General features: G+C 40.9%; 2 protein-coding genes across 2 annotated transcripts in view; one reads left to right on the top strand and one right to left on the bottom strand.

Annotated features, from left to right (window-relative positions):
* The window catches only part of LOC109631290 (E3 ubiquitin-protein ligase SH3RF3), a 96,377-nt gene extending 80,544 nt beyond the window's left edge, over positions 1-15,833 (top strand). Inside the window, exons 8-10 of the mRNA XM_020089935.2 lie at positions 369-694; positions 9,551-9,909; positions 12,009-15,833. Of these exons, the coding sequence (XP_019945494.2) occupies positions 369-694; positions 9,551-9,909; positions 12,009-12,177 (854 nt within the window). The 3' untranslated portion in view covers positions 12,178-15,833. The remainder of the gene's footprint in view (positions 1-368; positions 695-9,550; positions 9,910-12,008) is intronic.
* Positions 15,834-17,788: 1,955 nt separating this feature from the next.
* septin10 (septin 10) lies at positions 17,789-27,003 on the bottom strand. Its single transcript, XM_069533482.1, has 10 exons — positions 26,824-27,003; positions 25,826-25,940; positions 25,386-25,581; positions 25,036-25,222; positions 22,102-22,263; positions 21,570-21,666; positions 21,266-21,434; positions 21,018-21,150; positions 20,551-20,729; positions 17,789-20,263 (listed from the first exon to the last, which is right to left on the bottom strand). The coding sequence occupies exons 1-10, from the start codon at positions 26,986-26,988 to the stop codon at positions 20,248-20,250; spliced, it is 1,419 nt and encodes a 472-aa protein (XP_069389583.1). The 5' UTR covers positions 26,989-27,003; the 3' UTR covers positions 17,789-20,247.
* Between the last annotated feature and the right edge of the window lie 609 nt (positions 27,004-27,612).

The following is a 27,612-nucleotide window of genomic DNA, read 5'->3' as shown; positions in this document are numbered from 1 at the left end:
GTTAGCAACCGTGTGTGTGTGTGTGTGTGTGTGTGTGTTTATGAGTGTTTTTTGTGTATTTCCATGCTAAAAACACTGAATGTCCTCATACAATTTGAAGGCTAAAAAGCTGCTTTATCCATCTGAGCCAGTTTTTGTTGCAACACAGGTTAACATCAGAGTTAGGACCTCAATTTGTTTATCATGACTGACACAGACAGACAGGAGCCTTATTTCAGAGAAACAGATTATTTTAAAACCAATTCTCTCCTCAGATATTTCATAAGCGGATCATTATGTTCCCTTTGGCTCTACCACACACTGATAGCTGCACTCAGTGAAAAACCCTCTCATTTGTACTAATCCATGTGCATTTCTCTTCTTTTCAGTACACAGTCCCCCTGCTGGAAGCCCAGAGCGCCCCACGGTGGCCATTTCACCTCTGCGTCCTCAGAGCTCCTCCCCCTCGCGTTGCCCCGGCCAGTCGGGTCGTCCTCTCTCCATGGTGTCTCCGGGACCCAGCTTAGGGCCCTCACCCCTCTCCTCCCCAGCCTCGCGGCCCCTCCTGCCGCTCTCATCACCCCTCTCGTGTCTTACGCCTCCCAACGTGTCGGCGGTGCTCCTCAACGGCGAGTCGGCCATTCCGCTGCAGCCGCCATTGCCGGGCCCCTCCCACGCCCCCGCCCAGGGCGCCCTCGCACCCAAACCAGAGAAGGTGAGCTTCTGACAAATATTTATAAAAATCTTCAGCTTTGCATCAACATTCATACAGTGAGAAATCTTGTATGGAATGAGGGTCCTGACAGTCGCCTTAAAAAAAGTAGAATTCTATGTGACAGATTGATTGTTTTCTCATCTCTTCTCTATTATTTTCTGGACATGTATAACCAAGCGCTGAATGCAGCAACTTCAGGAGCAGATGCAGGGAGAATTTCCATAAAATGACAGAATTTATACCTCTAGATAGCAGATATACTTGAGTTTTTAAACAGGTAAAACAACACAAAAATGGCAATTGAATCCGTCTCCATCTCCAGTAGAGGAGTTTCCTTTTTTATCCCTGATGTGTCATGATTGACGTCAAGAATGTGTGGGGAAACTTAGAAGCTCTTTCACCTCACTGCCAGTGCTGCCTTTTGCTCGATACGAAGAAAAGATTTTGTTCTACGTTGTTCCCAAGAAAAAAAACAATAAGTACACAAATGTTCATGGCCATTTATGCGCTAACGCCTGAGTTCTTTGCACATTGTAATGTTTTGTGGAAAAAGTGCAGCGTCAGCGTCTAGACTGCCAATATAAAAAAGAAGAGCAGATTAGCCTGTTCACCCAGGTGTCATGTTTCCATCACTGCGGATGGGAGCCGATAAATCCCCTTGTCTTCTGTAGAGTCATTTGACATGGGAGTGATTGCAGATTGTATCCATTCCCATTGCAGACAAAAGCCAGATGTAAGTGGGTGTTAGTGGATTTTTTTGACCAGTAGAAAAGTGGTTTTAGAAACTTAAACCATCCTGTACATATTGACAGATGCAGCAAAACAGTACATTTTAAAGTGCACAGTATTCTGACCAACAAATATCTTCATCCTTATTAACAATTTTATAAAGTCCAAGCTGCTGTCTGATGTTTAATTGCTTGTTTTGTCCAAACAATATTCCAAAATCCAAAGAATCATATCCGGTGAAAAAGTGTTACCTCATCTGGTTCTGACATGGTTTAGTGTATGTAAAATCTGTCATGGGTATGTTTGTATGTGTGTGCACGTCATGTGCCAGTCCTCTACCTCAGCAAGTGTCCCTCACCCAGGGAGCTGGCACAAAAGTCATTGTGTACGTTGTGAGATGTGCAGCGTTAAAGCTGTAGATGTTAAATCAGGCTGTGCTGACAGTGACGGATGGCACAGAACACTTGCATCTGTCTCAGCTCCATTTGTTTCACTGTTGGCTCCACTGTCTGGGACAGCTAATCTAACTACATGGCTCGCTGACAAACAGCTCATTGACTATGGAACACCAGGCAGGAACCTTGTTTACATAATCTCTCTCTCATCTTTAAAACTCTTATTTCTTTACAGGCCAGCTTCAGGATTATATATCGTACATTCATGAATTACAACAAGGTGATTTAAGTATCATCTATTAAACATTTGTTAAATGTAGGCTATTCATACTTTCATTTCAAACTGATATTAAATAACTTTTTAAATAACAACATTTTAAATCTGCAGAAAAACTTGAACACTTCTGAAATTCTTTGGTACGGTAGAGTATTGGCACAAAATAATAAGCCAGTGCCATCTTTTGCCCACAAACATTTAGCCAAACACTTCGTTCCCACTACCTGCCTTTGTTACTTTCAGCTTTGCAGGGCAGGGACGTGAGGGTTGAAGTCAGGGCGGCGATGAGTCCATCTGTGTTACAGAGGGAATGATGAAGTGGTTATGATAACTGTCCGGCAGACAGTTTGGATAATCTCCATTCCAAACAGTGTCACATTGTCTGGAGCTCAGCCGGCGTCACACAGACACACACATCACGTCAGACGTGTTTGGAGACAATTTCCAGGAAATCTGCGCATGCAGGGCGGAGGCCAAATAAATGGACGTAGGACGAGTGTGTGAAACAGAAAGTTCAATTAACTACTTGAATCCTTGCTATAAATGTTTCTTTTACTTGCATGTGTGTTCATACAGTTAGAATGAAAGACAGCTTCATACTCACACACAATGATTTGTTGTTTCTGTGGAGCAGTATTGGGAGAAGTTTCAGAAATAGATGTAATTGACTTTAATACATTTCTCAGGAAAAACATTTATTTGTAGGACTAAGGATGTGGAGTCTGTGGAGACTATTTATCAATTAAAGAAAGATTTTGGAAGCATATGGGGCAAAAAGAAATGATGAACTTAAAAATAGAATGTATGGATGGGGAAGGTTTTTTGAAGCTGACAGCTGGAAGAAAACCTTTATTCAACCAGGAAAGATTTATGAATTTATTTTGTTTTTTTTCTCCTTTGTTTCCGAATTAGGTTTTTGGGCCTGTTGACAAGGTTGTGATAGTATATATTATATATTTATATATCAGACTGATTAGGTATAATTTGTTAGTTTTTGTGTTAATTGTTTTTGCTCTGTTGTTTGGGGAATTATGTTAAGTTATTGTTATTATCTCTTATTAAAAAATGAAAAACATTCTAAATAGGACTAGTGGGCTTCAGAATCAGAGTGCGTGTGTTTGCTGCTCTCTAATGGCTCGTTTTGGAACAACAGCAGCAGTGTGACCCACTAATATAAACTGACACACAGGCAGGCACACACACTCAGAGGCGGCAGATTAAGCCTTTAAGCTTGCAGATGAAAGAATGTCTCCTCCCTTGCTTTCCCTGCGTCCCTCTGTTCTCTCCTTCCTTGCCTCTTACTTTCTCTCCTCATCATCCTTCCTTTCCTCCTTTCTTCTCTTTTCTTCTCCCCGTCCTCCCCTCTGCCTCTATCCCTCCCTGAGTCCCTCCTCCACCACTCCGCTCCCTCTCCATATCCCTCTGCCTTTCTCCCCTCCTGCTCATCTTTATTTTGCTCTCCATCATCTCCTCCCTCTCCCAAATTAAAATTCCTACAAGCTTTATTTGCATGACAGGAAGGATATCTGTTTTGTGTGTGTTATAATTCAGCACCTTGCCAGCGCACACTCTGCACACTGGAGGCAACTGGATTCTCCAGGCAGTGATCGTCAGTGGTTTTATGGAAAGGGGGGGGGGGGCATTTAAATGATGGGAGACAAAGAGCATCTGCATTCCCGCATGCTGTAAGAAATAATGATATTAAGGAAAATGCATAACTCTAAAACAGTGGCACTTATGTGGAGACAAAGAGTGCTGTTATTGTTGTATAGTGGGTCTGACGCAGTGGTGGATTTAGCAGTTTGGGGGCCCAAGGCAAACTATTTTCATGTCTTTCTCATAAAAACGTTTTTGTAATCATCATCATAAAGGCCATCATGTGAAATACCAGGAGCGAGTAAAATGTTCGGGGCCCAAGGCAATTGTTGACCTTTGCCTAATGGTTAAGTCCGCCTCTGCCCAAAACCCCCTTACGTTGTTCACATAATAGTAAAACATATTGAGAATAACTGCTTAGTGCAGGAGTGAATCTTTAGAATCTTGAATTTAAGAATATTGGAAGACCAATGGCATTTATGGAGATCACAGGTATCTTCATCTCACAGCACCATGCCCAGGAGAGACAACCGACCAAAAAGGAAGCTGTTTAAAGCCCCTTTCCTTCAGGACCCTTCAAACTGTCATGAACCAGAAGCTCCACCTTATGACGTAATCAAGCAGGAAGCAGAGAAAGAAAGACAGAAAATCGGTCAGAAGGAGGGTGATTGGATAAATAGCCCTGAGCAGTTTCTGTTGACCGCAGAGAAGCAGTCCACTTCTGATGGCGTGATCACCACAAAGCGGAAAGGAAAGAAGGGAAGAAGGATGAACAATCATCTAAAGGCTAAGAACATTGATGGCCCTGAACAATTTTGGGTGAGCAGGGAGGTCTCCATGCAGAGATCTTTAGCCCAAAGAAGCAGCAGCAGGAGGAGGAGGATCTGCACACAGAAAACCTCTCTCAACTTGAGTACAAAAAGAAAGACCTGGAAGAGGAAAGGAGAGAAATGGAGGAGGACGAGAAGGTACTCAGTGAGCAAAATAAAGAGTTGGATAAGGAGAGGAAACAAATGGAGGAGGAAAAGAAAAAGCTCAGTGAGAACAAGAAAGAACTCAACCAGCAACAGAAGGAACAGAGGATGGAGAAGCAACTCCATATAAGGTACAACGAGAGGAGCAAAAGAAAGAGCTGGAAGAGGAGATGAAACAAATGGAGGAGGAGAAAAAGAAGTCTTTTGACTTGGAAAGATATTCAGTCCTTGTGCCTCAGGACAAGCAACAGTAGCTCCCTACAACTCTCCACCTTAATACCTTCCTCCTGTCTCTCACCCTGTCCCCTCTCACCTTCCCTTTATCACCCTCATCCCCCCCTTACCCCCTCCCTATACCCCTACCCCTCATAAGCGTACGTTCATTTTAACTGAATTTGTATGTATCATACCTTGTCACTTACAATGTGAAATAAACGAATTTCCTTTAAAAGATGGTCTCCCTCACATTTACACATGCATTAATACATTATGACGAGGGTTTTTTTGTCTTTGAATTGTGTAGAATGATCGTTTTTTTCTGACATTGCCGTCTTTTGTATTTCTCGATCAGAAACTTGAAAATGGAGCATTAATGACCGTTTATAGGCTTGATTCATAATCCCTGACATTTACTCAGCAAACCAAGCCGGCCCTACGTAGACTGACAGCCCCTGGCGGATTAAACAGCCATTAAGCCACAGCCATTCACGAACCCCTGGCTGGCAAATCCCAGCCATGCATCACCAGAAGATTGCAGGCTCCTCACACGGTTTGCCATAGCAATGGAAAAAGTGCGGCCACTAAGTAAAAAGTTGCAGTTAAGTATTCGATTTATTAAGAAAACAGAATGAGTTCATACCTCCGTCAATACCCAACGTCCCCTTTAAATTCAACCAAGCTGCACCAAAGCTTCACACACTCATAGATGAACAAGAATGAGCTTCTTCTGCCATCTTGGATGAGGGGTAAAAGGCTTTTTTTTTGCCATAAGTTCTACATGAGACTGATATTGATGGACTAAGTACTAGTTAGACTACTGCCACAAATACTATGGAGTACTCATACTTTGTACTTTTTGAGTAACCCTCTGTCCAAAGACAAAGCCTATGTTATCCAAGATAAAACTCCGATTCCTGACTGTGGTGAAGCCAGGGTAACGCCGCTCTGAATTTTGAGAAATTCCACAATTGTCCCACATTTGAACATTGAATTGGATTCGTCTGAAACTTGCTGTGCTTGAAAAAAAACTGGGTAAATTCGCCAGGTGATCTATGTTTTACCTGTTTTTATTTGAAAGTCACTTAGGTTGAATACAAGCAAACATAGAAAATTAACTGATAAGCATTACATGGTCCCATGACGCTCTACCTTCCTTTTCTATGTTGAGACATTAGGGCTCTGGATCATTATTGTTTTCATTTTTAATCATTTGATTTTAATAAGTGATCAGAAAATCTGATCGGGTGAGTTTTCCTTTCATATATTATCATGTTGTTTTTTTAGAGACTTGGGTGGCATGGTGGAAGAGTGGTGTGCTGCCTTACAGCAAGAAGGGTTGATGAATGTTACAATACATTTTATATCACAGCGCCTTTCTAGACACCTTAAGATATATCATAAATAAATAATAATTAGAGTAAAACCAAGCAAATCTGATTTGGAAACACAAACATAATATCAGTACATGTGTGACACAAGTTAAACCGAGGTTAAAATCAGGTTAGAGGCAAAGACACCAAGTTTATATATTAACAGGAGTGACTAAATGAAACCCAGTGATTAAAAATCTGATTAGGTAGGTATAGCGAAGGTAACATGCCTTTTTGTTTGACTATGGTTGATAGTAAAGTTTACTGCTTTAAAAAACTGCTAATTTGAAATCTTGATCATGAACTGCAAACAGGTTTCACTTGAAGCCTGGTTCAGCAGTCCACCGTCTTACAGAGCCATGTGCAAAGGCTTGTAAAGTTGACCTCAGGGACTAGTGGGCAGTAGAAAAATAAGTGATGGGACACAGATGTATTCAAAATGTAAAATACATAGAAAATGTGTTTATTATCCTAAAAATAATTCAAGACTGCAGAGATGTTTCCTCCAAGGTCAGGATTCTTTACAAGTCGAGGTGGTGGAAGCTGGAGAGTTTATGCACAGACACACTTGCTCACACTCAAACGCCAGAATCCTGGAAAAGCAATCTGTGAAAACAAGAATGGCACTCAGACCTCCACCAAGGCCAAACAGTCCTACATACAATATGTCTGTTTAGCTTTTATAATTGAAACATAATAGGGGAAAGGATGTCGTCTGATAATTTGCATCACTTGTAGCTCATCGCCATAAATATTACATATATATATATTACCCTCACAAAGTTTAATTTAAATCAGTTCAACAACCTCTTTGGCCGAGGGAATGAACTTTGCTCTGAAGGTTCTTGTGGTTAAATAATTGGGAATTTGTTTAAATGTCACAAGCAACACTTGGCACAGTAGTTCGGTTATGTGATTTGTACTGTTGGAACCACCAATACCTGTCAATTTACTGTTCTTTATTCTGGGGAGTCGAACTTGATATCAACCTGAGGAGTAATTATCAGCTGCTATAGCTGCTCCATCATTGAGGTCATAGTGAGAAAAAGAAACATTACACATGTTTAATGTCAACTATTTTGTGTCGGGATCAGTGCAGTGAAACACTGAAAACTCTGCATTTATCATGGCTGCTCTCCAAGCTGCTACTGATGTGGATCATACTTTTAATGTTTGTTTTTCCATGTGATTATGAGAAGCAGAGCTTACCTTGTGAGTCTGTTATTAAATAATGAGCTTTGTTGGAGGCTTACCTGGTCAGCAGGTTAATACGTCTCTTTATGTTCTGCTTTCTCTCCTCCACTCTTTCTAGTGCTTGTTCAAAGCATCGTCTGCTGCCGTCCTGTCTCTTATTCTGATTGCAATATAAAATACCAGCAAATTTTCTATTTAGTTGTTTCTCTTTTATATTTGCAACAACTTGTTATGTTTATGACAACTGCATCACTCAGACGATGCTTGATAGAAAATTGGCAATTTAAAAGTCTAATGCTCGTTCCAGCAGGCAGCTGTTTAAGAAACAAATGGCTGCAGTGCAGACAAAGCTGATATGAAGGCGCCCTGCATCGCCTAAAGATTGTAATCTTGCTCGGCCATGCTCAGTATTGATCCACGTTATCATGATTGAGTGTGTAAAATCAGCAACAAGTGGCAAAGGAGAGAAAGTGTTTTTGTCCTCCTGGTATTTCACACAGAGCCGAGCTGAATGGAAGGCATCGTACAGGCCCCTACATATTCAAGCCTGAATTGAAAATCATGAATCTGCTTGTATAGGAGCCATTGAGAAACACATAGACTATAATCACTGCACTTTATTCTTAGACCACTCCAGTAGATGCACACGAATTCAGCTTGAAGGGTCATGAATGAAACTAACCACACACAGTGTAACTGAGCAGGTGCTCACACTGTGAACACTGAAAACAGTCGCTCGGTGGAATAACTGCTTGTTTCTGAGGGCTGAGTGGAGGGCAGCAGAGAGGAGAAATGAATCACGCTGTCTGCTTTCCCTTTGTTCTGCAGACTGAGCTTCCACGAAAAACACACTCCGCATGATGCTATGGTCGCCATGTGAGGGCCAGTTTTTAAAATCTTAAAGGGGACATATTATGCTCATAACCAGGCTCATAATTACAATGTAGATTAGTAAACATTAAAAACACATCACTTTCCTCAAACTGTCCATTGCTGCAGCGCCGTAATTCAGCTTCTGTCTGAAACACTTTATTTTAGCTTCTGTCTCTTTAAGGCCCTCTTCCCATAATGCACAGTCTGGCCCACTCTGTAGTAATTGGTCAACCACTTCCAGCGCATGTAGTAAATGTCGGCCTTCGCTCTTACTTTACTTGGCTTTGTGAGGGGGCGTGTCAGACTAGCAGCTAGGTCGCATTATGCAAATGTAGGCTGGTTTGGTTTCGATTTGAAAACCTGAGGAAACTGACTGATCTGAGATGTGTCATAAAATTCGGTATCAGTATCCACTGGTTTAAAGGGATAGTTCCACATTTTTCTAAAATACCCTGGTTTGCAGTTTGTTTTCTAAATAATATAAAGTGTATGGTAATACCTGCTCTATATCAAAAGTACCCTGAGATGACTTAAATGATGATTTTATGTAAATTCAATTGACTTAACTTAAAGAGTTGGAACTGTGGAAAACAGCTTAAGTCTGTCCAAAGCTCAAAAATCTACCAGTAGATCTAAATTGCACAAATTACCACAGTGTATCTTGTTTGCTAAATCCTCACACAAACAGAAATATATAAAACAACTTGTACTTTTGCAGGAAGTTACCTGCGTTAATTATCTTTCTGCAAACAACAGTCAAGAGCGCAAACTTCCCGAGTCGTGGGAGACGGTTCCAACAAGAGACAGTTCCAACATAACTAACTCACAAGCTAAGCACAAGCTCTAAACTCCTACACACACGAGTGGTTCTGTACAGTATCGGAGTTTTCTCATCAAAGTTTCAAACTAATGAGGGTAAAATATGAACAGCAGTGAAGCGGCTGCATCATGTATCATTCCTCTGAAAAACATTTCCTTTCCTTTCAACATTTGTTTCAGAAATGTGATTTTTGATGACTGTGTGGTGGGTGTATTTATCTTCTTTGCATTTTATGTAGACAATAGGAAATAAAATACACTGAGGGGATATTGTTTACATCACTTTCATTACCATCGTGTCACTTTTTGTTATGACAGGCTGTAAAAAAACATACATTCTTGTATATCTCTGGAAAACAATGATCCTTACTAGCATTTGCTGTTTGTTTTGTTTTTCCCTCCATCCTCAGAAGGAGAGGAAAGCAGGAGGTTTATTGAAGCTTTTATCTGGAGCAGCGTCCAAAAAGAAACCTCGCTCGCCTCCCTCCTCCCCGCCCACCCACAACCCCGCAACGGATCCCGCGCACCATCCTCACCACCACCACCACCACCACCACGCTCGCTCAGGTTCCTGCCCAATGGCGTCGCACGGGCGAGCCGGCTCCTGTCCAATTGAGAGCGACATGGCTGGGGCGATAGGGCTGGAGCCGCTGCACAGGAAATCCGGGTCCCTGGATACCAACTTCCCCTTGTCGCCCCCGGCAACACGCACAGCTGGCAACCCTCTGTTGGTGCTGCGGCCTGAACCCAAACCCCTGTCCAGAGAGAGGTGAGCACACATAGATGAATAGATGGATAAATGGATGGAGGGATGGCTAGACAGATGGCTAGATAGATAGATTGACAGTTAGATAGATAGATGGACGGACGGACGGACAAATAGATGGGGCAAATGAATGATTGGATGGAAGGACGGATGGATAGACAGGTAGATAGATTTAACCTGTTTAAGAGATTCTCACTACATAGGCTGCTGTTAATTTCTTTTAATATTAAGGTTCAATGAAACATGTTTCCATTACATAATCAATCATGGGTTTTTTTCCTGAAGTGATAAAAACACTTTATTCAGTCACGTTCTGTGTGTAAGATAAAGGCTTCACACCAAATACTGTGGGTTAAGCACTTCAAGTATTTAATCTGACAAGTGACCATAATAATCCAGAAAGAAAATATTTGATTATCCTGACAAAGTGGTGGAATATCAGGCTGGAGGTTATTTGTCATCAGGATCCAGAGTGTGAAGAGAGAGACAGAAACAGTCCTGAGAGAGTTATTAAAGCTGCTGATAACAAAAGCTCAAGCACAAGAGGAGAAATGGACACAGGGAGAATCAGCCAGAGGCGGCTTTATCACCATTAAGTCAGTACTGCAGTGAGTCCACTCTGTGCGAAAGTTACACCAGGGTTTAATCAAGGTGATAGTTCTCACTCTGAAGCCTGTTAGCAAGCAAGTTTCTTAGTGCTGACCACGAGCAACACTTTAAACTGAGTTGAATCATCAATGGATCATCCTTTTTATTTCTCCTGCAAGAGAGATACAACGATACACATGCTGGCAGATCCAAGTTCTCTCTCTCTCACACACACACACACAAACAAACCTTTGTCTAAATCTGAACCTGACCTTAAAACATGTCTTCACATTAAAATTGATGATTTATTTATGTGGACTTGCATTTTGTCCCCATAAGGAGGAAAAGTCCCCATAATTTGACAGTAAACATACTTCGGTCCCCACATCATGAGTAATACTCGCACCACACACACAGTTTTGTGCAGCTGTCCTTATTAGGACTTTGCATTGACTAACATTCATTGTGTACAGCCAAGCCAAAACCTTATCCCTAACATTAACCATGACCACTTCATACGTAACCCTAAAGGGATAGTTCACCGAAAAATGTGAATTCACTCATTATCTACTTACCACTATGCAGATGGAGGGGTTGGTGAAGTGAAGAGTCTCAGGGGTGAACAGTGTTGCAGCCAATTCCAAAACAGTTGAAGTAACTTGTCACCATTTCTTCAATACCTCCCTCACCCCATACATCTACCCCATAAATACTTGTGTGGTGTCATCCAAGTGTCCACAAGCCCCAACATTCAAATTCAACTCGAAACGTTGTCATTTACACCATGTTTTAAGCCTATGTATCCTCTGATATCCTTCTCTGGACGTTCGCACACACCGAAAACACTGCACACACTGCGCACAAGCTCTCGTCCAAGGGCACACCCACCAGCGTGGTAGAATCGCTACATCTGTTAGCGGATAATTAGACTAAAAACATGGTGTAAAATGACGCCTTTTCGAATTTGAATGTCAGGGCTTACAGACACATTTGTGTAGTTTTTTTAAGGAGTCTGGGTGAGTGGGTGAGAGAGAGAGAAACCATCTTTCTTGCCAATATTTGGTACAAATCAAACCCAGTGGGACAGTGGTTCACCACCAAAACATAGACACAGATATGCACCGACAGCTCCAGATATAACACAGAACAGGGCTGAGGGCAAACACTCTACCATTAATCATACTGGTGTTGTTATGTTTCACATTTGAGCTTTTCAACATTTCTTATCAAAGCCAAGTTGAAGTAGTCAAATTTAGAAATGTGTGGCAGGAATGCATATGAAAATCAATGGTTACAAAAACTAGAATGTCACACAGTGCCCAACAGTCGCCCCATGAAACCACATTTAAGTTCACTTGACTTGACAGATTTTTATTTATTTATTTATTTATTGACAATGTTTCCTTGTACTCATACCTCCACACCTCTGTCGGACCTTATTAAGCTCTCCACTGACACATGCACTGACTGAATTCTCTTGGGTGGCTTGTTCTGTGCCTGTGTGTGTACGGCAGGTATCGTGTGGTGGTGCCCTACCCCCCGCAGAGCGAGGCGGAGATCGAGCTGCGGGAAGGAGACGTGGTGTTCGTCCATAAGAAGCGGGAGGACGGCTGGTACAAAGGCACGCTGCAGAGGACGGGGCAGACCGGTCTGTTTCCCAGCAGCTTCGTCGAGATCTTCTGAACTGGAAAAAGTGGACAAAAGAACACACACACTGTTTCTGAGTCACACAACACACACACAAACAGGCTTCCAGGTCACACAGATGCAGACACACACACAAGGGTTGGGCCGATATTGGTTTTGGATTAAATGTGGCCTTAAAAAGATGCTAGCCCTGAAAAAAAATATATATATAAGTCTGGATTTGAATTTATTTTTGGGTTTTAAAGCTTTTTATCACAAAACATTGACCTTGAAATGAAAACATATTTAATGCTGTCACAAAGCAACATTAATATTATTGACATTAATAACATTAATAATATCTTTATTTTAATAGCACTTCTCAAAACAAAGTTATAAAGTCCTCACAAATCAAACATGTAAGTAAAAACACATAAATATAACATAAAAACACAAAGAATAAAAACATTCACTGTGTGACAGAAATGTATGACCAGCGAAGCTTTGATTCAAAGGAAGCTACTGACTCAGCCTGCCTACTAGTTTACAGAAACCCATATAGGTCCAACCTACTTTCACACACACGCACACATGCACACAGGAAAGCTAGCTCCAGCTTCGACCAGCCCAGCCACATAGGAAGCTGGGCGGCTTTTCCAGTCGATTGCCCGCGACAGCGTTCTGGTCCTCGTCCACCTCGTTGCGCGGGCTCGTGATGTTGACTACTGAAGGCACACAGACTCAAAGAGCACAGAAAGACTAAAGCCCGCCTCCCAGCTCTCCCCTCCTCGCCATCATCCACCAGCAAACACTAGCACAAAAAAGGCATTAGCTCTGCTTTTCCGCTGAGACCTCAGAACTTGAATTCGGGTGCTGTCTTTGTTCGAAGCGTTTGGAAAACTTTACCGCCGGTTGATGAGGCAAGCGTGTGAGCCCACACGCCGTGATCATTGTAAGCACATATCTGTGTCTAGTTTGTGACAACAAGCACATGTGTTTCCTTTCGATATATGTTAAATGCATGTAGCATTATGTTTTTTTGTATATGTTGAAATAGATGTTTGTGTTGTCCCAAACTAGCCATGCTGTGATGATCGGTCACAGGATTTGTCATCTTAAAACCAATTGGTGCAAAAAGTAAAATATGACTTAAATGATTAATTTTTTCTATTTATATATATCTTATATAAAATTTCTACGACCATTTTTAATTTGCATTTCTTCGTAGACCTCTCGCGGCTGCATTGACCTGAGAGAACTGGTTTTGCTGAATGTACGAAGAGAGAGAGTGACGCCAAAACTGAAAATGGATTTGTATTTATAGAGTTGTGTTTTTAACTTGAAAATGGAATTAGAGAAAGAAATGCACTTGATTATATCTGATACAACTTGCCAATATATCGACCTACACAGTATTTTACACACTTATTTGACAAAAGGGATTTCCATTGCTACTTTTCATCTATTTTAAGAGGAAGCCCATTTTTCTTTTATGCTGGCAAAAATCCCTTTGGTAGGAAGAAAATCATCACTGAACAACAACAGGAATTCCTTTTCCTCAGCCTTTTCTGGAGATACTGTTGAAAGTTTGTTTTTCAGCAATATTGTAGATCAAAATGTGCAGTTTTGAAGCCTGTGGAAGAATGTTCAGTCGAGGCGGAAACCCCCCGTGAGTTCGAGGGCAGGGACGCACAAATTTTCATCACACGACTGCCAAACTTTGACGACTTTTCCTCCTCATCTGTTCGACCTCTAACAAGTATTTTTGTACGGCTTCAGTCGGTGTATTGTCAGTCTGCTTTGTGAATTTCTACGTTCCTGAGTGTTCGAGGGTATTCAGGCTCGTCTAGTTTACATCCAGCCACAACCATCTACCTTTATTTTTCTGGAGATAGAAGCACAGCGAAACTCAAAAGCTTGACTTACTCAGTGTGCGTGTGTGTGGCAATAAAAGAACAGTTATAGGGCAGCAGTGGATTTCCTCACCTGTTTTTTTCTTTTTTTTAAACGGGGCCAGAACATAGCACAAACTGCCACTTGCCCTGTGCACACAGGTGAGGCTCACTCATTGGCTGAGCACATGTTTGTCTTATTGTAATCAAATCATAACCAAGTGAGAAGAGTCGGTCAATCAGCACTTGTGAGTCACCTTGGATAAAGACAATTGTTGTGTCCTAAATCACCCACTCTTCCATCCATTCTAAATTTTAATTAACAAGAGCGCAATGCATGATGGTATATATCGCTCAGTAAGTGAGCGTTGGTTATGCTGTACTTTTCATGATGCATTGTGGGATACAATGCGTGCACTAAACAGGTATAATATATAAATCATTTGACCAAACATTGGGACAGCACTACAAAAAAGCAAACTCACTTCATAGTGATTAGTGAGTGATTTTGGACACAGCCAATAAATTACAGATGATAAATCAGAAGCACAAGTGCAGCAGAAAACTTCAAGCTTGAACAAAATGAGCGCAGGAAATTTGTATTCACTTAGTTTTACCATGATTAGATTGTTGGGAGAAATAATTAAATCCTAATCCGTTGAACAGTGAAAGAAAGTGAACAAAAACATGGAGGTGAGACGAATCTCACAGTGAAAAGCGTCTACGAAACAGTCAAACCCTAGTGCCTACAAATGCCAAAACACACACACACACACACACACACACAAACTGTATCTAACACAGCAGCCAGTCTTTCGTCTCAATCTTCTTCGTCGATACGATGAGCCTGCTGGTTGTTGTTTTAGTTTTTTGCTCGACTCAACGATTAAAAAACCAGCAGGTCCCAGAGCAGCTCGGCACAAACACCCGAGCGAGACTTTCTCCATGTGTTTATACGGCCGCTGAACAGAGGACTCTCATTTCTACTGAGTCAAACTAAAGCACAAGTCCTCATTTGTGTCGGAGGTGAACGGGTCTCGACTGTCTTTTCTTTTTTTCTTGTCACGAGGTTGATGCTGTGAGGAGGAGGAGGAGCGTTTACAAGAGTCAAAACATCAGGAATACAACCACTGCACAGTGGTCACTTTACATAAGGTCTCACTCATTTCTTCTTTGTGTTTTTATTGTTTACGTGATGTGAGCTTGTCTTTTGGCCTCAGCTTCCTGGTTGTAAATACCACTCGAGTGCTCATGGTGACGGCTTGAAACACGTGAACGATCTAATAACAGCGGCGCTAATTCCCGCTGGATGTGGACACAACACATCATTGCACACATTTTTTTTTCATTGGACATTTGGAAAATTGCTGTCCTCTTCCTTCCAGGAAGCCAGAGCACTCGCCCAGCCATCTTGAATTAGATGTCAGCCATATTTGTTCCTATGGATACGTGTGTGCGTGCGTGTGCGTGTGAGGGACGGGAGCCTCTGTATGTAGCTCTTTACAGGAAAAAGGAAACTTTACGACAAAATGCGGCTTGGACGCTCATGCCTCATCGGGTCTCTAGAGTCAGTTTGTTTGAGAACAGCGGTGCAGCAAACGAGAAATTGAGAGAAAAAAAGAAGAAAGTATATATATAATTCTATATTGTGCAGAATATTTATAGGCCTTTTGTGCCATTGAAGTCATGCTCTGCGCTGACCGTGCCCAGCGCTCTACCATGTGATCATTATACATCGTCCTGTACTGATGACCCGTGGTTGATTTGATTGTTTTTTTCATGTCAAGTGCATTTTTCGCAATAAATGCCTTTGTTTTAAAACAGAATTTCTGTCTTTTTTATGCATCTGCTGCAGCTTCATAATAGAGATTTAACGGATTGATGTGTTTACTCTTATGCATAACAAACACTGTATAGCTCATTAGGATTTTACACTTGTCCCCCAGATGATTCAGCCTGAGCATCATATCTGTTCTAATTCAAATTATTCACACTCAATGTGTTGTCATTATGAGCTACACTCCAGGTGAGGTTATCTGACTGTGTATTATTATCTGTGTGATCCTGACACTTCCTGCTGTCTGTTCATTATTCCATCACATCCTTTGTTCCCCCTCCTCCTCCCACCCTTTCTCTCCCTCCATCTCTCCAGCCAACCAACAGCATGGCCGAAGTGTGTAATTGGTAATTTCAGCGCGTCGCCGCCGCTCCCCCTCGCATGACAACCTCATCTCTCCACCAGCCGGGCCTGTCTCCCAACCATCACCTCCCATTTGCATTTAGAGTGAGTGACAAAAGGTGACAAGGGTGTGTGTGTGTGTGTGTGAGAAAGTGTGCCAGTGCAGGAGTGTGACAGTTATCTGGGATGTAAGTACACTCTGAAAAATCTTGACTCAGACATACAGACTAACTAGTATATTGAAGATGAGCAGGAGGCAACAGCAAATTGAGATTTTTTTCTGATTTCTGCTGTGCAGGGAAAAAAAGTGGCAGAAATCTATTTGCATCCAATATCTGAACCACCCAGAGGGTAACTTAAGGTGTCTTTACACTCATATACACACGTATACACACTTTCTCCAGAGTTTGCCTCGCTGTAATGGTTCCCCTCTGGGACTTCTTCCCACCGAACAAGGTGCTGCAGGGTCCTGCGGGGAATCGATCAGCATTCTTCTGCTTTACGCCAGACCTGTCTGTCTACCTGTCTGTGTGCCAGAGTCACATCAAGGGCAATGGAGCCAGAGGGTAAGACACTGCAGGGAACAAGACCTCTACCAGGCAGTGCAGAGCAGTCCCTGTGTGCGTGTTTGTGTGTGGGAAGATGCTGTGCTGTCTAAAATCCCTGGTAATACTTTATTCTCTTACCTTCTGAACAACTGGAAAAAACATGATTGTCTCTAAATGTTGACTTAAAAATCAAGCAGTAATAGACAGTGGATCATAAGGGATAAAAAATATTTATGTACACAACTCAAACATTGTTCTTCGATAGTTTATACTGTAGTAAGTGCTGGGTCAGGTGAGCCCTCAACCATCCCTTACTGCTATAGGCCTAGACTGCTGGGTGAACTCTCATCATGCACCGAGTACTTCTCTCTCCCTCTCTCAATCTCTGTGCCCCCCATTTATTGTACTCCATGACACAAACTGTGTCCTCTCTCTCTCTCAGGATCTAGATGTGCATTAGTAAAGAATTCTTCTTCTTCTGTTCTTGGTCCCTCTCTCCTCTCTGTCCCCTCCCACATTTTTCTCCACTCACCCCAACTGGGAGTCGTGTGAACTGTTGGGTTTCTCTATGATATTGTGAGGTCTCCACCTTACTATGTAAAGTGACATGAGATAAAGTACGCTATGATTTGGCGCTATACAAATAAAATTGAGTATAAAATATATCAAGAAAATATCAGTTATTCTGCTGGTGATGAGACCTTGAATGAAAATGCTTTGTGATTAACAAAGCCTCTGATATGACTTCAATTTCCAGCACAAACACATTTCTGAGGCACTCTGGTGACCTGTAGGGGTTAAGGCAACATCTGAACCGTAATGTCCCTTGTTCAACTTTGCTGCTGGTCATTTCCTTACTCTCTCTCTCTGTCCCCTTATTTCCTGTCACTACTGCTGTTGACTGTCTCCAAAACACATTTCTGAGACTTTGGAAAACATGTTTTCTTTGCAATGATTTCTTCAAAAGGTCTTGACTTTATGCTGGTGCATGATAGCATCCCCAGGTCAATGGTTGTTAACTGTAAGAGCAAAGAAACAGACAGGGCAGGTAGAGTGTATCATGACAAAAATACAAAGATTTATTTAGAAAGAAGGAAAAAAGAAAGCTCCCAAATAACACTGTTTATTCCTTAAATACAAGTGTAGTATATATGTGTGTCAAACAAACTTTACTCCATCGGGAGTAAAGTGTGTTCCCCTGGATGTCGAAGTGGATTTATTTAATTCTTAGTCATTTCACACAGGTAAGGCACTAACACATCTCAAGCACTAGTGTGAATATAAAGTGGCAGTGTTTGTGAGTAAGTGTTGGTTCAGAAATCACTCATACTGGAAACCAGCACCTGGCTCACTCTGTACGGTAAAAAGGCTGCGAGGTGTGAAACCCTGTCTAATCGTGACTCCAGAGAGACGTGAATATAAAAAAAACAAGCTTAAAATAAAGTCGCAAGTGCTTCCTCCTGCTCTTCCTAAACTCCCTCAGGAAACACTGGCTTGATATGTCTTCTTTTTCCCCACAAGTCAGCTCTTTTTAGACAGACTGGTTTGCAAACTTTCAACTGTTTGTGTCAGCAGAAACAGTAAGAGAGCAAGTAAAACCATATATATATGTATAAAAATATAAATATGTTGTAACTTGTACTTCCTTCTAGAGACCTGTGACCGGATGGGAGAAGTTCAACACTCAGAAGTAAATCTTTCCCTTTGGAACAGCCACAGGAGAATCAGTGACTTTTTGTAATGCTGGTGTGCACATATTAAAAGGCTTATAGAGCATTAAAGAGACATACATACAGAAGAAGAAAAGGTAATTAAAATGTCCTGTGACCATGCTTATGACAACTGTTCTACTGTTGTAGATGTGATGTACTAAATAAAGCTTCAGAAAACATCACGGAAACAACTTCAGCCCTTTTCAGACACTGAACGTGAAACGTTGCAGGATTCAGCTACGGATCTGTTGAATTGATGTTTGATATTTTATCGCACATATCTGCATATGCTCATGTGATATTTATTCTCGGTGCAGTGGCAGCACTGTGATTACATGTAAATATAACTGTTTTCAAATTTTGCAGTTGAATGATACTCACAGTGTTATCATTGACACTGTTGTTTATTTTTTCTTCCGTACGTTTTCCAGTCACAGGGACAGTGTATAACTTTGATATACCTATGTTTGTCATTTGTGATGAGGTTTCATGATGATTCGCAAAACATGGGTTAATTACACTGATTGGCTCACTTGTAAAAAAAAATGTAGCTTAATACATTTGAAATGATACACTTAATTACCACTGCAATGGTTGATAATGGTAATAGTGTAATTGTAATTGTTGATGGTGGATTTTATTGGTTGGAGTAAAGCTATTAAATAATTACTATCTAATCTTTCCCTTCTGCTTGACAGACACAACTTTAGATTGACACCTGATGGTGAAAGACGTGGGTAGAAGAAGAGGAGGATATAAAAACTTGACATTGGAAGAGGAAATCTGAATTTAAACAAGTCGTCAGAATGGAGGTAAATATATTCAAAATATACTTTGAGTGACACAACTATGACTAACCTATTTTTTTTGTGCAACAAGTCAGTCAAAATTTCCAAACCAATAAAATACCAGTTGTAGTGATGACGAATGAGATAGTCTGAATGAAAAACGTACGGAGGAAGAAATTATAACTAGACATTGTATTACCTGCTGAACAGTTGCTGAATTGACATGAGTAAAGTCTCATTCACAGTATTTGGCAAATTACGATAGAGATTTTATTTTCACTAAGCATTAAAACTAAAAGGATTTTTATCCTCTCCTGTTGTAGCTTTTACATTTATCCTGCATTAGATTAAAACTGGTTGTGTTATGGAAAAAACTGCCACTCCAACTTAGTTTTTAAAAAAAGCAATTTGCAGATTTCAGACTTTGAGACTGAAAATTTCTGTCAAGTTTACCTGATGAGGTGAATGTCTGAAAAGGGCTCTTCAATAAATTACACGCATGTTACACTATGTTACAAACGGTCGTATTAGGAAAGTCACAAGACTAGTTTGGTGCAAAACGATACACAATGAGTCTTTAGATCAAACAGACAGAAACAGGTCAAATGTAAGTGATGAGGTCCCTCAGACTGTATTATTTGTACCTATTTATCTCTTCTGAACTGTGCACGTCATTTAGTGAGGAGGCTGCGTGAGGATCAATCCACTGAGGTGTCCCTCAGTCTGGGCAAAAAAGGGAGGTATATGGGAAATAAATGTTTTATATAAAAAAGGATAAATATAAAATGTAAAAACACGCACAAAGAGGATTACAAATACCATTGGGGAAAGTGTACACTGGATTCTTGGCTACAGTCAATATACTTTGGCACAAAAACAAACTCACACACTGCTGGTTTGTGTGGGGTTTCCCTGGTTAGTGTTTGAGACTGGCCTCAAAGGGCTGGAAAGGATTTGGGCAGAACGCCACTGGTTATACTGGTCGTAGTGGAGTGTACTTGAGAGTCTTCACATGAAGCCAGAACTAAAAGAGAGAAGAGGGGCAGATGTAGGCAGATCAGTAAGCTGAGGATCCATTATAACTGACATAAAAACAATTTAATGTCCTCAACATCCATAAATATATTTCTATGTTTTCTTTCTTTCACTTGACACAGTGCAAAAAGTTAATTAATCAAATGAAAGCACGAGAGGCATTGAACATCCTGACTCTAAATGTCCACAGCAGTCTGTATTCTTCATCATCAAAAAAACAGGTCTAAAAGTAAGGATGTTTAATAAATCCATTAAATACAAGCGTCAGTGTCTTACTTCTTGCGGTCCTTGTCCTTCTTGCCGTTGACAGTGAGACTCTGGGCCTGCAGGAGCTGAGCAGCAGCTCGTCTCTTACTGAAGGAGCTCTGGTCGTCCTCGAGGTGTCGCTTCTTCTCCTCCAAGGCTGCTTTCTCATCTGCATGGAGGCGCTTCAGCTGCTCAAAGCGGCTCTGCAGCTAAAACACATACAGCACCAGAGAACAAGGTTAGGTTACAGACATGCCTGTATTTTGATAGAATGAAGAACACAAACATTTCATTACAATTTCCTAATGAGTTGCTGCCCTCTACAAAATTCCTTGAATGGCCTTGTATCTGAAAGGTGCAGTCTAAATAAAAAACAGCAATGTCAGACTGTCTTTTGAATTTTGAATAGCTCATCCGATCTACGTGTGTGTGTGTGTGTGTGTGTGTGTGTGTGTGTGTGTGTGTGTGTGTGTGTGTGTGTGTGTGTGTGTACTTACCTCTCTCTCAGCCTCCTTCAGCTCGCCCTCCTTCTCCTTCACCCTCTGCACAAACATCTGCCTCATTTCATCCTCTCTCCTCTGCAGCTCCACCAGGAACTCCTGACGCTTGGCCTCGTAAGTCTGCTGCAAACTGCACACAAACACGTGTGTTACACATGTTTCACACAGGTTAATTGTGAGTCATGTCAGTTGTGCATTTTGCAATGTGTACTGTAGAAACTGTGGTTTGTGAGTTCACTGCGCACCTGACAGGTTTGCACTCAGGGTCTGTGTCTTTGAAGCCCATTTCCTCCAGTTTGCACCGTCTGTAGAGCTCATAGTGTCTAGTGTGGGTCTGTTCTCTGAGGTCCTCCATGTTAACGCAGATCAGCATCTCCCTCAGCTTCACAAAGTCGCAGTGATTCTCGTTCTCCACTGAAACGCACATCAACAGACTTTAGTTTATCTTTTTCAAGTGTAGAAAAATGTAGTCTGAAGGGATGAATAGATGTTTCATAGTGTCAATTAACAGCAAGATCTTAGGCACACACAACGCAGAAATCATCTGACCTTGTACTACACCCCAGGGATACTGACGAGCCTTCACCATCTTATTGCCAACGCAGACTTCCTCTGTGCTGCCGACAACAGCAAATGGCAAATGACCCTACAACAACAGAAAGTATTAAAGCAGGCTGAAAAATACAACTATACGTACATTTATACACTTATTAGGTCCCAACTGTCCTTTATGCCAACTCCATCAGCAAATCTGTATCATACACATGGTACAAATACAGTGTCTGCTTAAAGTTATATTTTTAAATCCTTGCTGAAGCTACAAAATTATGCAACTAAAATATGTGAAAATAAAACTTTTGGTATACTGTGGATGTGTCAGACTGATGACCGTGAACTAGAAAATACACACTACCAAAAAATACACTTCTCTAAAGACAGGTTTGTGACCTGGAATATTTAATATAACTGTATTTGAGATTATTGAGGGCTATTTTCTGTGAGTGTGTGTGTGTGTGTGTGTGTGTGTGTGTGTGTGTGTGCGTGCGTGTGTGCGTGCGTGCGTGCGTTTGGGTCCTCTTACATTCATAGTAGTGTTGACTTTTGCCACGGTCTCATCATCCAGGGGGAACTGGTAGATCTGGACGCCGTTGCTCACCAGCTCACTCATGATTTTAATCTTGAATTTATGCAGCTCGCTCTTACTGATCGTGTCAGCTTTGGCGATCACAGGGATAATGTTCACCTGCAGCAGGAAGGGACACAAGTTCATAACATATTTTCCTTCCTCAACTGACATTATTTACTACAAATATACAGGCTTCAGGAAAAAAAAAGTTTTATTTTGAAAAAAATTGTATTTGAACTTTTCTATAGGTTGGGAGGTTTAAATAAATCACAGCTATAAATAGTTTAATAGCAGCAAAATTTTTATGTGTTTGTATTTATTCTCACTGTTATTTGGATGTAGTTTTGTATGATTTAACTCAGTTACTAAGTTATAGCCTTATCCATTTTGAAATTAACAGTTTCAAACTAATCTCACTGACCAAAGAACCATGAAAATGCATGCAGACAAAGTAAAAAATTAATGCTACTGGCAAAGTACAATTCTATTAAAAAAATCCTCCTTTTAAACCATTTTTAGATCAGTCTTATATAAACCAAGTTTACTGATGCTATTTCTGGCCCAGCAGCCCACTCTTCTGTCCAAGTCATCCCACATTCCTGCCTGTATGTCATCTTGTCGTACCAGAGCGAGAGGCCTGGAATGAGCCACTGTCACTAGACAAGTTCCTGGGCCAGACCACACACACCAGTACACACAAACAAATGCACACTGATCCCAGCAGAGAAAACAAAACAATGCCAGGAGATCTATTCCAGCAGCTGTCTGAGAAATGGACCGTCACTCTCTGTCAGCGCAGCACATTCAACACACGGCTCCTACTATGTTCCATCTGTACAGTGACACAAAAGGACAACTCGAGTGTGTGTGAGCGACTGTGATTACAGCATTCCACTGCTTTTTCGGCTCCATTCACACGCAAATCCGGGGCTACTGACACTCCGGAGCAGTGAAATCACACAAACACACAAAGAAACACAAAGTCACAACACACAGAGAGCATGGGAAAGTTTCTGACCACTTCCCACTTTAGGAGAGATAAACGGGAGGGGTTCAGGCAGTTGGATAGTGAACCACTTAGAACAGAGACAAAAACAAACAAACAAAAGAGTCGAGTATAGCCCTTTATACACAAATGGTAAATGGACTGCATTTATAAAGCACTTTTCTCATCATGATTCAACTCATTCACCCACACATACAGAACTCTATGTATTTTTTCTATCAAACATCACCGGGTGTCAGTCGGGTAATTTGAGGTTCAGTGTCTTGCACATTGACACTTTGGCATCCAGACTCTATCTCAACTGTCCACCACAATAATTTCAGTGTATGATTAGTTAAGTCAAGTTAATTCACATAATTCAAAACTGAAGTGATCTCAGAATGAAACAAAAAGTAGTGCCCATAGCATATAGATTGTTTTCTACCCAAAATCCCATGTTGCAATGAAGGATATTTAATTGATAAAAAAATGATGTTACTACAAAATCAGTGATCGCACCAAGTTGATGCTTTGTCTGGTTCTGGAATCTCGATTCTCAGCTCATTGACAGTAACCTGTTAAATGTCTGGTGGTGGAGTTGTGAATGAGCACAGCTTCTGCATCTAATCCTAAACAATCAAATAAGTTATGATCTCCACCTGTTTGAGGGGAAAACATATTGTTTACTTTCAAGAGACAATGTTGTAGGTCAGTGTTTCACTACTTTCATCATTTGTGTTGTGTTTTATCAATAAATGACCTTAACTGTTTATTCTTGACCTTGGCAACAGTAAAGCTTCCCCTCAGGATTCACTAATTCACTTGATCTAGATCTGTTGATGCAATCACAACTGCTCAAATATCAACCATCACCATTATTTCCCATCCTGGTCACAAAACGTTCACTTCACTTCCTTCTGTTACAGGAGCATCAAAAACAACAGTTTCTTTCCCTGGGCCTTCAGAAATTTAAACTCTTCCAATTCATGAATATGATATATAAGTCTAAAATCCATTCTGTGCAATATCAAATTGCTAACCCTTTAACATAAAGTATTTATTGGACTCTTATTTATCGGTTATGTCATTTGTTGGATTTTAAACATGTTTTTATAAATCTCCACTGTTTTCAAAAGTAGCATATCTGATTTGTTTGTACTGCTTTCTCTTGTACAATTGACATTAAAAACTTTAATTCCCTTATTCGTTAACATGTACAAGCCCTTTAAGTACATGGTTGCTTTGTCTTATCTTAGTGTTTAATACTCTGCTGCTTTTATGCTCCCAATTCCTACTGAGAATATGAATACGCTGCCTTTAATTATTGTATTTAGGTATTAATCTATAAGGAGTGTTAGGGCCCAGGGAGTTGGCTCTGTCTTTGTTGTCTTGTGTGGTTGGCTGAGCTTTTCCTTTTTGTTTTTGGAAGTCGAAGGGTGGAGCTTAGACCTTCACAGCTATGCAGCACACCTGGGGAGTCTGGGCTCAGGAATCTTATGAATCAGACCTGCTTGATCAAGTCACTGCCAACTGACTTCACACCTCACATCTATGCATTCACACATTTAATACTATTCACACAGATTCTTTTCACAGCCAACCTGCTCAGAAATACCTGCAACTAAAACATTTTTTTCAATAATTACTACATGTGAGCACACCTTTGAGCCAGCCAATGAAATAGTGTCACCTCATAGGATTAATATGTGGAACTGTCGCAGTTTTCATGGGTGCCAATCTGCCTGACATACCTCAGAGAATTCCAAAAATGTCCTGTTCATCCTCATCTGGGACACACAGTACATTCTAAAATGCTCCTTTAGAAATCCAACAAAATAAATAAAAGTCCATCTAATGTAATATACATACACTTAAGCCAACACAAAAAGTGATTCTTCTCCTACCTTGCTGTCTAATTTCTTCATTGTGACCAGGTCCAGGGATTTGAGGGAATGACCTGAGGGGGAGATAAAGTAAAGGCAGGCATGGACTCGCGAGTCATGGTAGTTGTGCAGAGAGCGCTTGATCTTTAGCTCCTCCTGCAGATAACTCTCAAACTGTCTGTCGATGTAGTCCACCACCGGCTGATAGCTTCAGGAAAGACACATAACACGGATCAGTGACGTGAACACAGATTGGTTTACAACTGCAGAACATTTAAAATAGGATGTTTGTTAAAATAATGATTCTCAAATCACATTCATCATCACAAAAACACATTTGCCCAAACTTCTTTACAGCTACACATGCTTACCTCTCTTGCTTGTTCATTTGGTCTCCAAAGCCAACAGTGTTGACCACAGTGAGGCGCAGTCTGACATTACTCTCCTGCAGGTCGTAGGTCTGAGCCCTCAGCTTCACCTGAGGCTCAAAGTGGGATGACTCAAAGTTCTCAAAGTTGGTATTGAAGAGAGTATCCATTAGAGTGGACTTTCCAATACCGGTCTCACCTAGAGACAGAAAAAGTCATAAGACAAATTTACCAGACTGATACATAGTTTTCAACCATTGCCATTGTGGTGGAGTGTTTCCAACTAAGGTGCGAAATTAAAGGTCCTTTAAGATCATACTGACCCAAGCAACAGCATGTGTCAATGTACATGTAGTGCAAAGAGAACGTAGAATTTATTTTAGTTGTTGTATCCTCTTAGTTTCATTGTGTGTGTGTGTATGTGTGTGTGTATATATATATACCAATGCAGAGAATATTGAAGCAGAAGCCCTGGCAGATGGACTTGTTGACAAGCTGATCTGGAAGGCTGTCGAAACCCACATGGCCATCCAGGGACAGGGGTCGGACTCCTTTATCCTGAGGAAGACATCACACAAACAAACACCTCATTTTCAAGAAGCTGCTGCTATTTCTTTTTTTCACAAAATAGAAAAAAAGGTTAAGACAAAGAAAGAGGGATTACTTCAGCAGAAAATACAATTTAAACTTTTAAAATGTGTTCAATTACCTCATCTAAGCATTGTTATATGAGCTGTTGGAGTGACTGACACTAGATTCACATTATTAAGATTGATTTTCACTAGGATTTTAAAGATACCCATTCATACATTTCTTATTATGAGTAATTACAAATAATTCCCTTATTAATTAGTGATTTCCAGGTATCACATTTACAAGTAGCTCTAGATAACTAGAATTAAAAATCGAAACGTGTGCTGGAAACGTTGGCGTTTTCTACTTCGTGTTCATTCCTGGTCAGACTCCCTGGTTGGAATGTACGTCCTCCATACTTCATTCATAATAGTGGGGATTTAGTGACGTTCATGGAGCTACAGTGATTTGATTTACTCACTCGAAATAACATGTAGGAGCTCCATGTGTGGGCTGATTCGATGTCGGTAACAGAAGCAGGACAACAGAAGTGTTTTCTGAAACTTTTGCCTTTAGCTGGCTGCTGTTGAGTTAGCAACCCAGTGCTAATTACTTCACCAACATACGAGTGTATTTTGGTGGAAGGTGTTGTGCAGAATCCCGTTAATAAATAAACTGCAGTTACTCGCGTGTGTTATTGAATGTGATATCATTGGAAACGCCGCCAGGGTTTAACTTAATAATAACTTCACGGACAGAGACTATCCACCAAGCTAACTGAGGCTAACACAACGTTAGCGGTGGACACTCCCTGCTCCACTGTCAAGAACTGGGTCATTTGTCAACTACAAGGAGGGAGAATACAAACCGGCTGCCGAGCAACGTCCGAAGAAGCCATGGTTTGATACAGAATGAGTCCAGAGACAGTCTCAGGGAAATCACAGTAAATAAAGACCAAAGTCTTTTTCTCAACTCGGATCAGGACGAGCCGCCTCACAGCGTCCACAGTCGACAACTGGACAGACCGCACCATCCAGAACAATGCAGGGGTGAGGAGCAATATTTCGACTTTAAACGGGCTTTAAAACGGATATTCTGGAAACGGGAGAAAATATAAAAGCGTATTCAAATATCTCTCATTTTAATGAGCAGGATTAACTACAGTTATCGGTAATTAAATTTAAGCAATATCTATATTTTCTGGTAGTTAAACTTAACCCCCCCTCCTCTGTATAATGGTACGGTTCAACTTGATTCTCCCAGCTGCTTTCAGGGTACGTTGTCTACTGCCGGAAAAATGTAAATCCATTTTTGGCGCACAAGACTGATCACTCTCATTTCATCAGAATTCATCATTACACCATGTTAATTAAATATTTTGTGACAAACATATTTCATCTATTTGATTTTAGTTTCCCTGGACTTTGGTGCATTTGTTGTGAGGCTGAAATTGTTTTTTTTCTTACCTAAAAGAGACAAAGGCAATATATAGTTCAATTTCTTTTTCAAAATTTTGAAATTGACTTTATATAAGTAAATACCTATTTGAAAATGTGAAATTTAGCAAATGTTGTAATATTAGTAATTATTTTTGTATGTTGTGTTGGACGAACAGAGCAAATATATCTCCCAACAGAAGTGCAAAGTTAGAAAAACA

Source organism: Paralichthys olivaceus, chromosome 10 (assembly GCF_024713975.1).
Source record: "Paralichthys olivaceus isolate ysfri-2021 chromosome 10, ASM2471397v2, whole genome shotgun sequence".
NCBI lineage: Eukaryota > Metazoa > Chordata > Actinopteri > Pleuronectiformes > Paralichthyidae > Paralichthys > Paralichthys olivaceus.
The sequence above is the reverse complement of the archived record's forward strand: the minus strand, read 5'-3'. Positions and strand labels throughout refer to the sequence as shown.

What these genes read in the sequence shown, in the direction of transcription:
- septin10 (XM_069533482.1), bottom strand. Translation starts at nt 26,988, where the DNA reads ATGGTGCGGTCTGTCCAGTTGTCGACTGTGGACGCTGTGAGGCGGCTC. An exon ending in TCCCTGGGGTGTAGTACAAG is followed by an intron (nt 21,435 to 21,569) that starts GTCAGATGATTT and finishes TGTGCGTTTCAG; the next exon opens with TGGAGAACGAGAATCACTGC. An exon ending in TGAAGGAGGCTGAGAGAGAG is followed by an intron (nt 20,730 to 21,017) that starts GTAAGTACACAC and finishes TATGTGTTTTAG; the next exon opens with CTGCAGAGCCGCTTTGAGCA.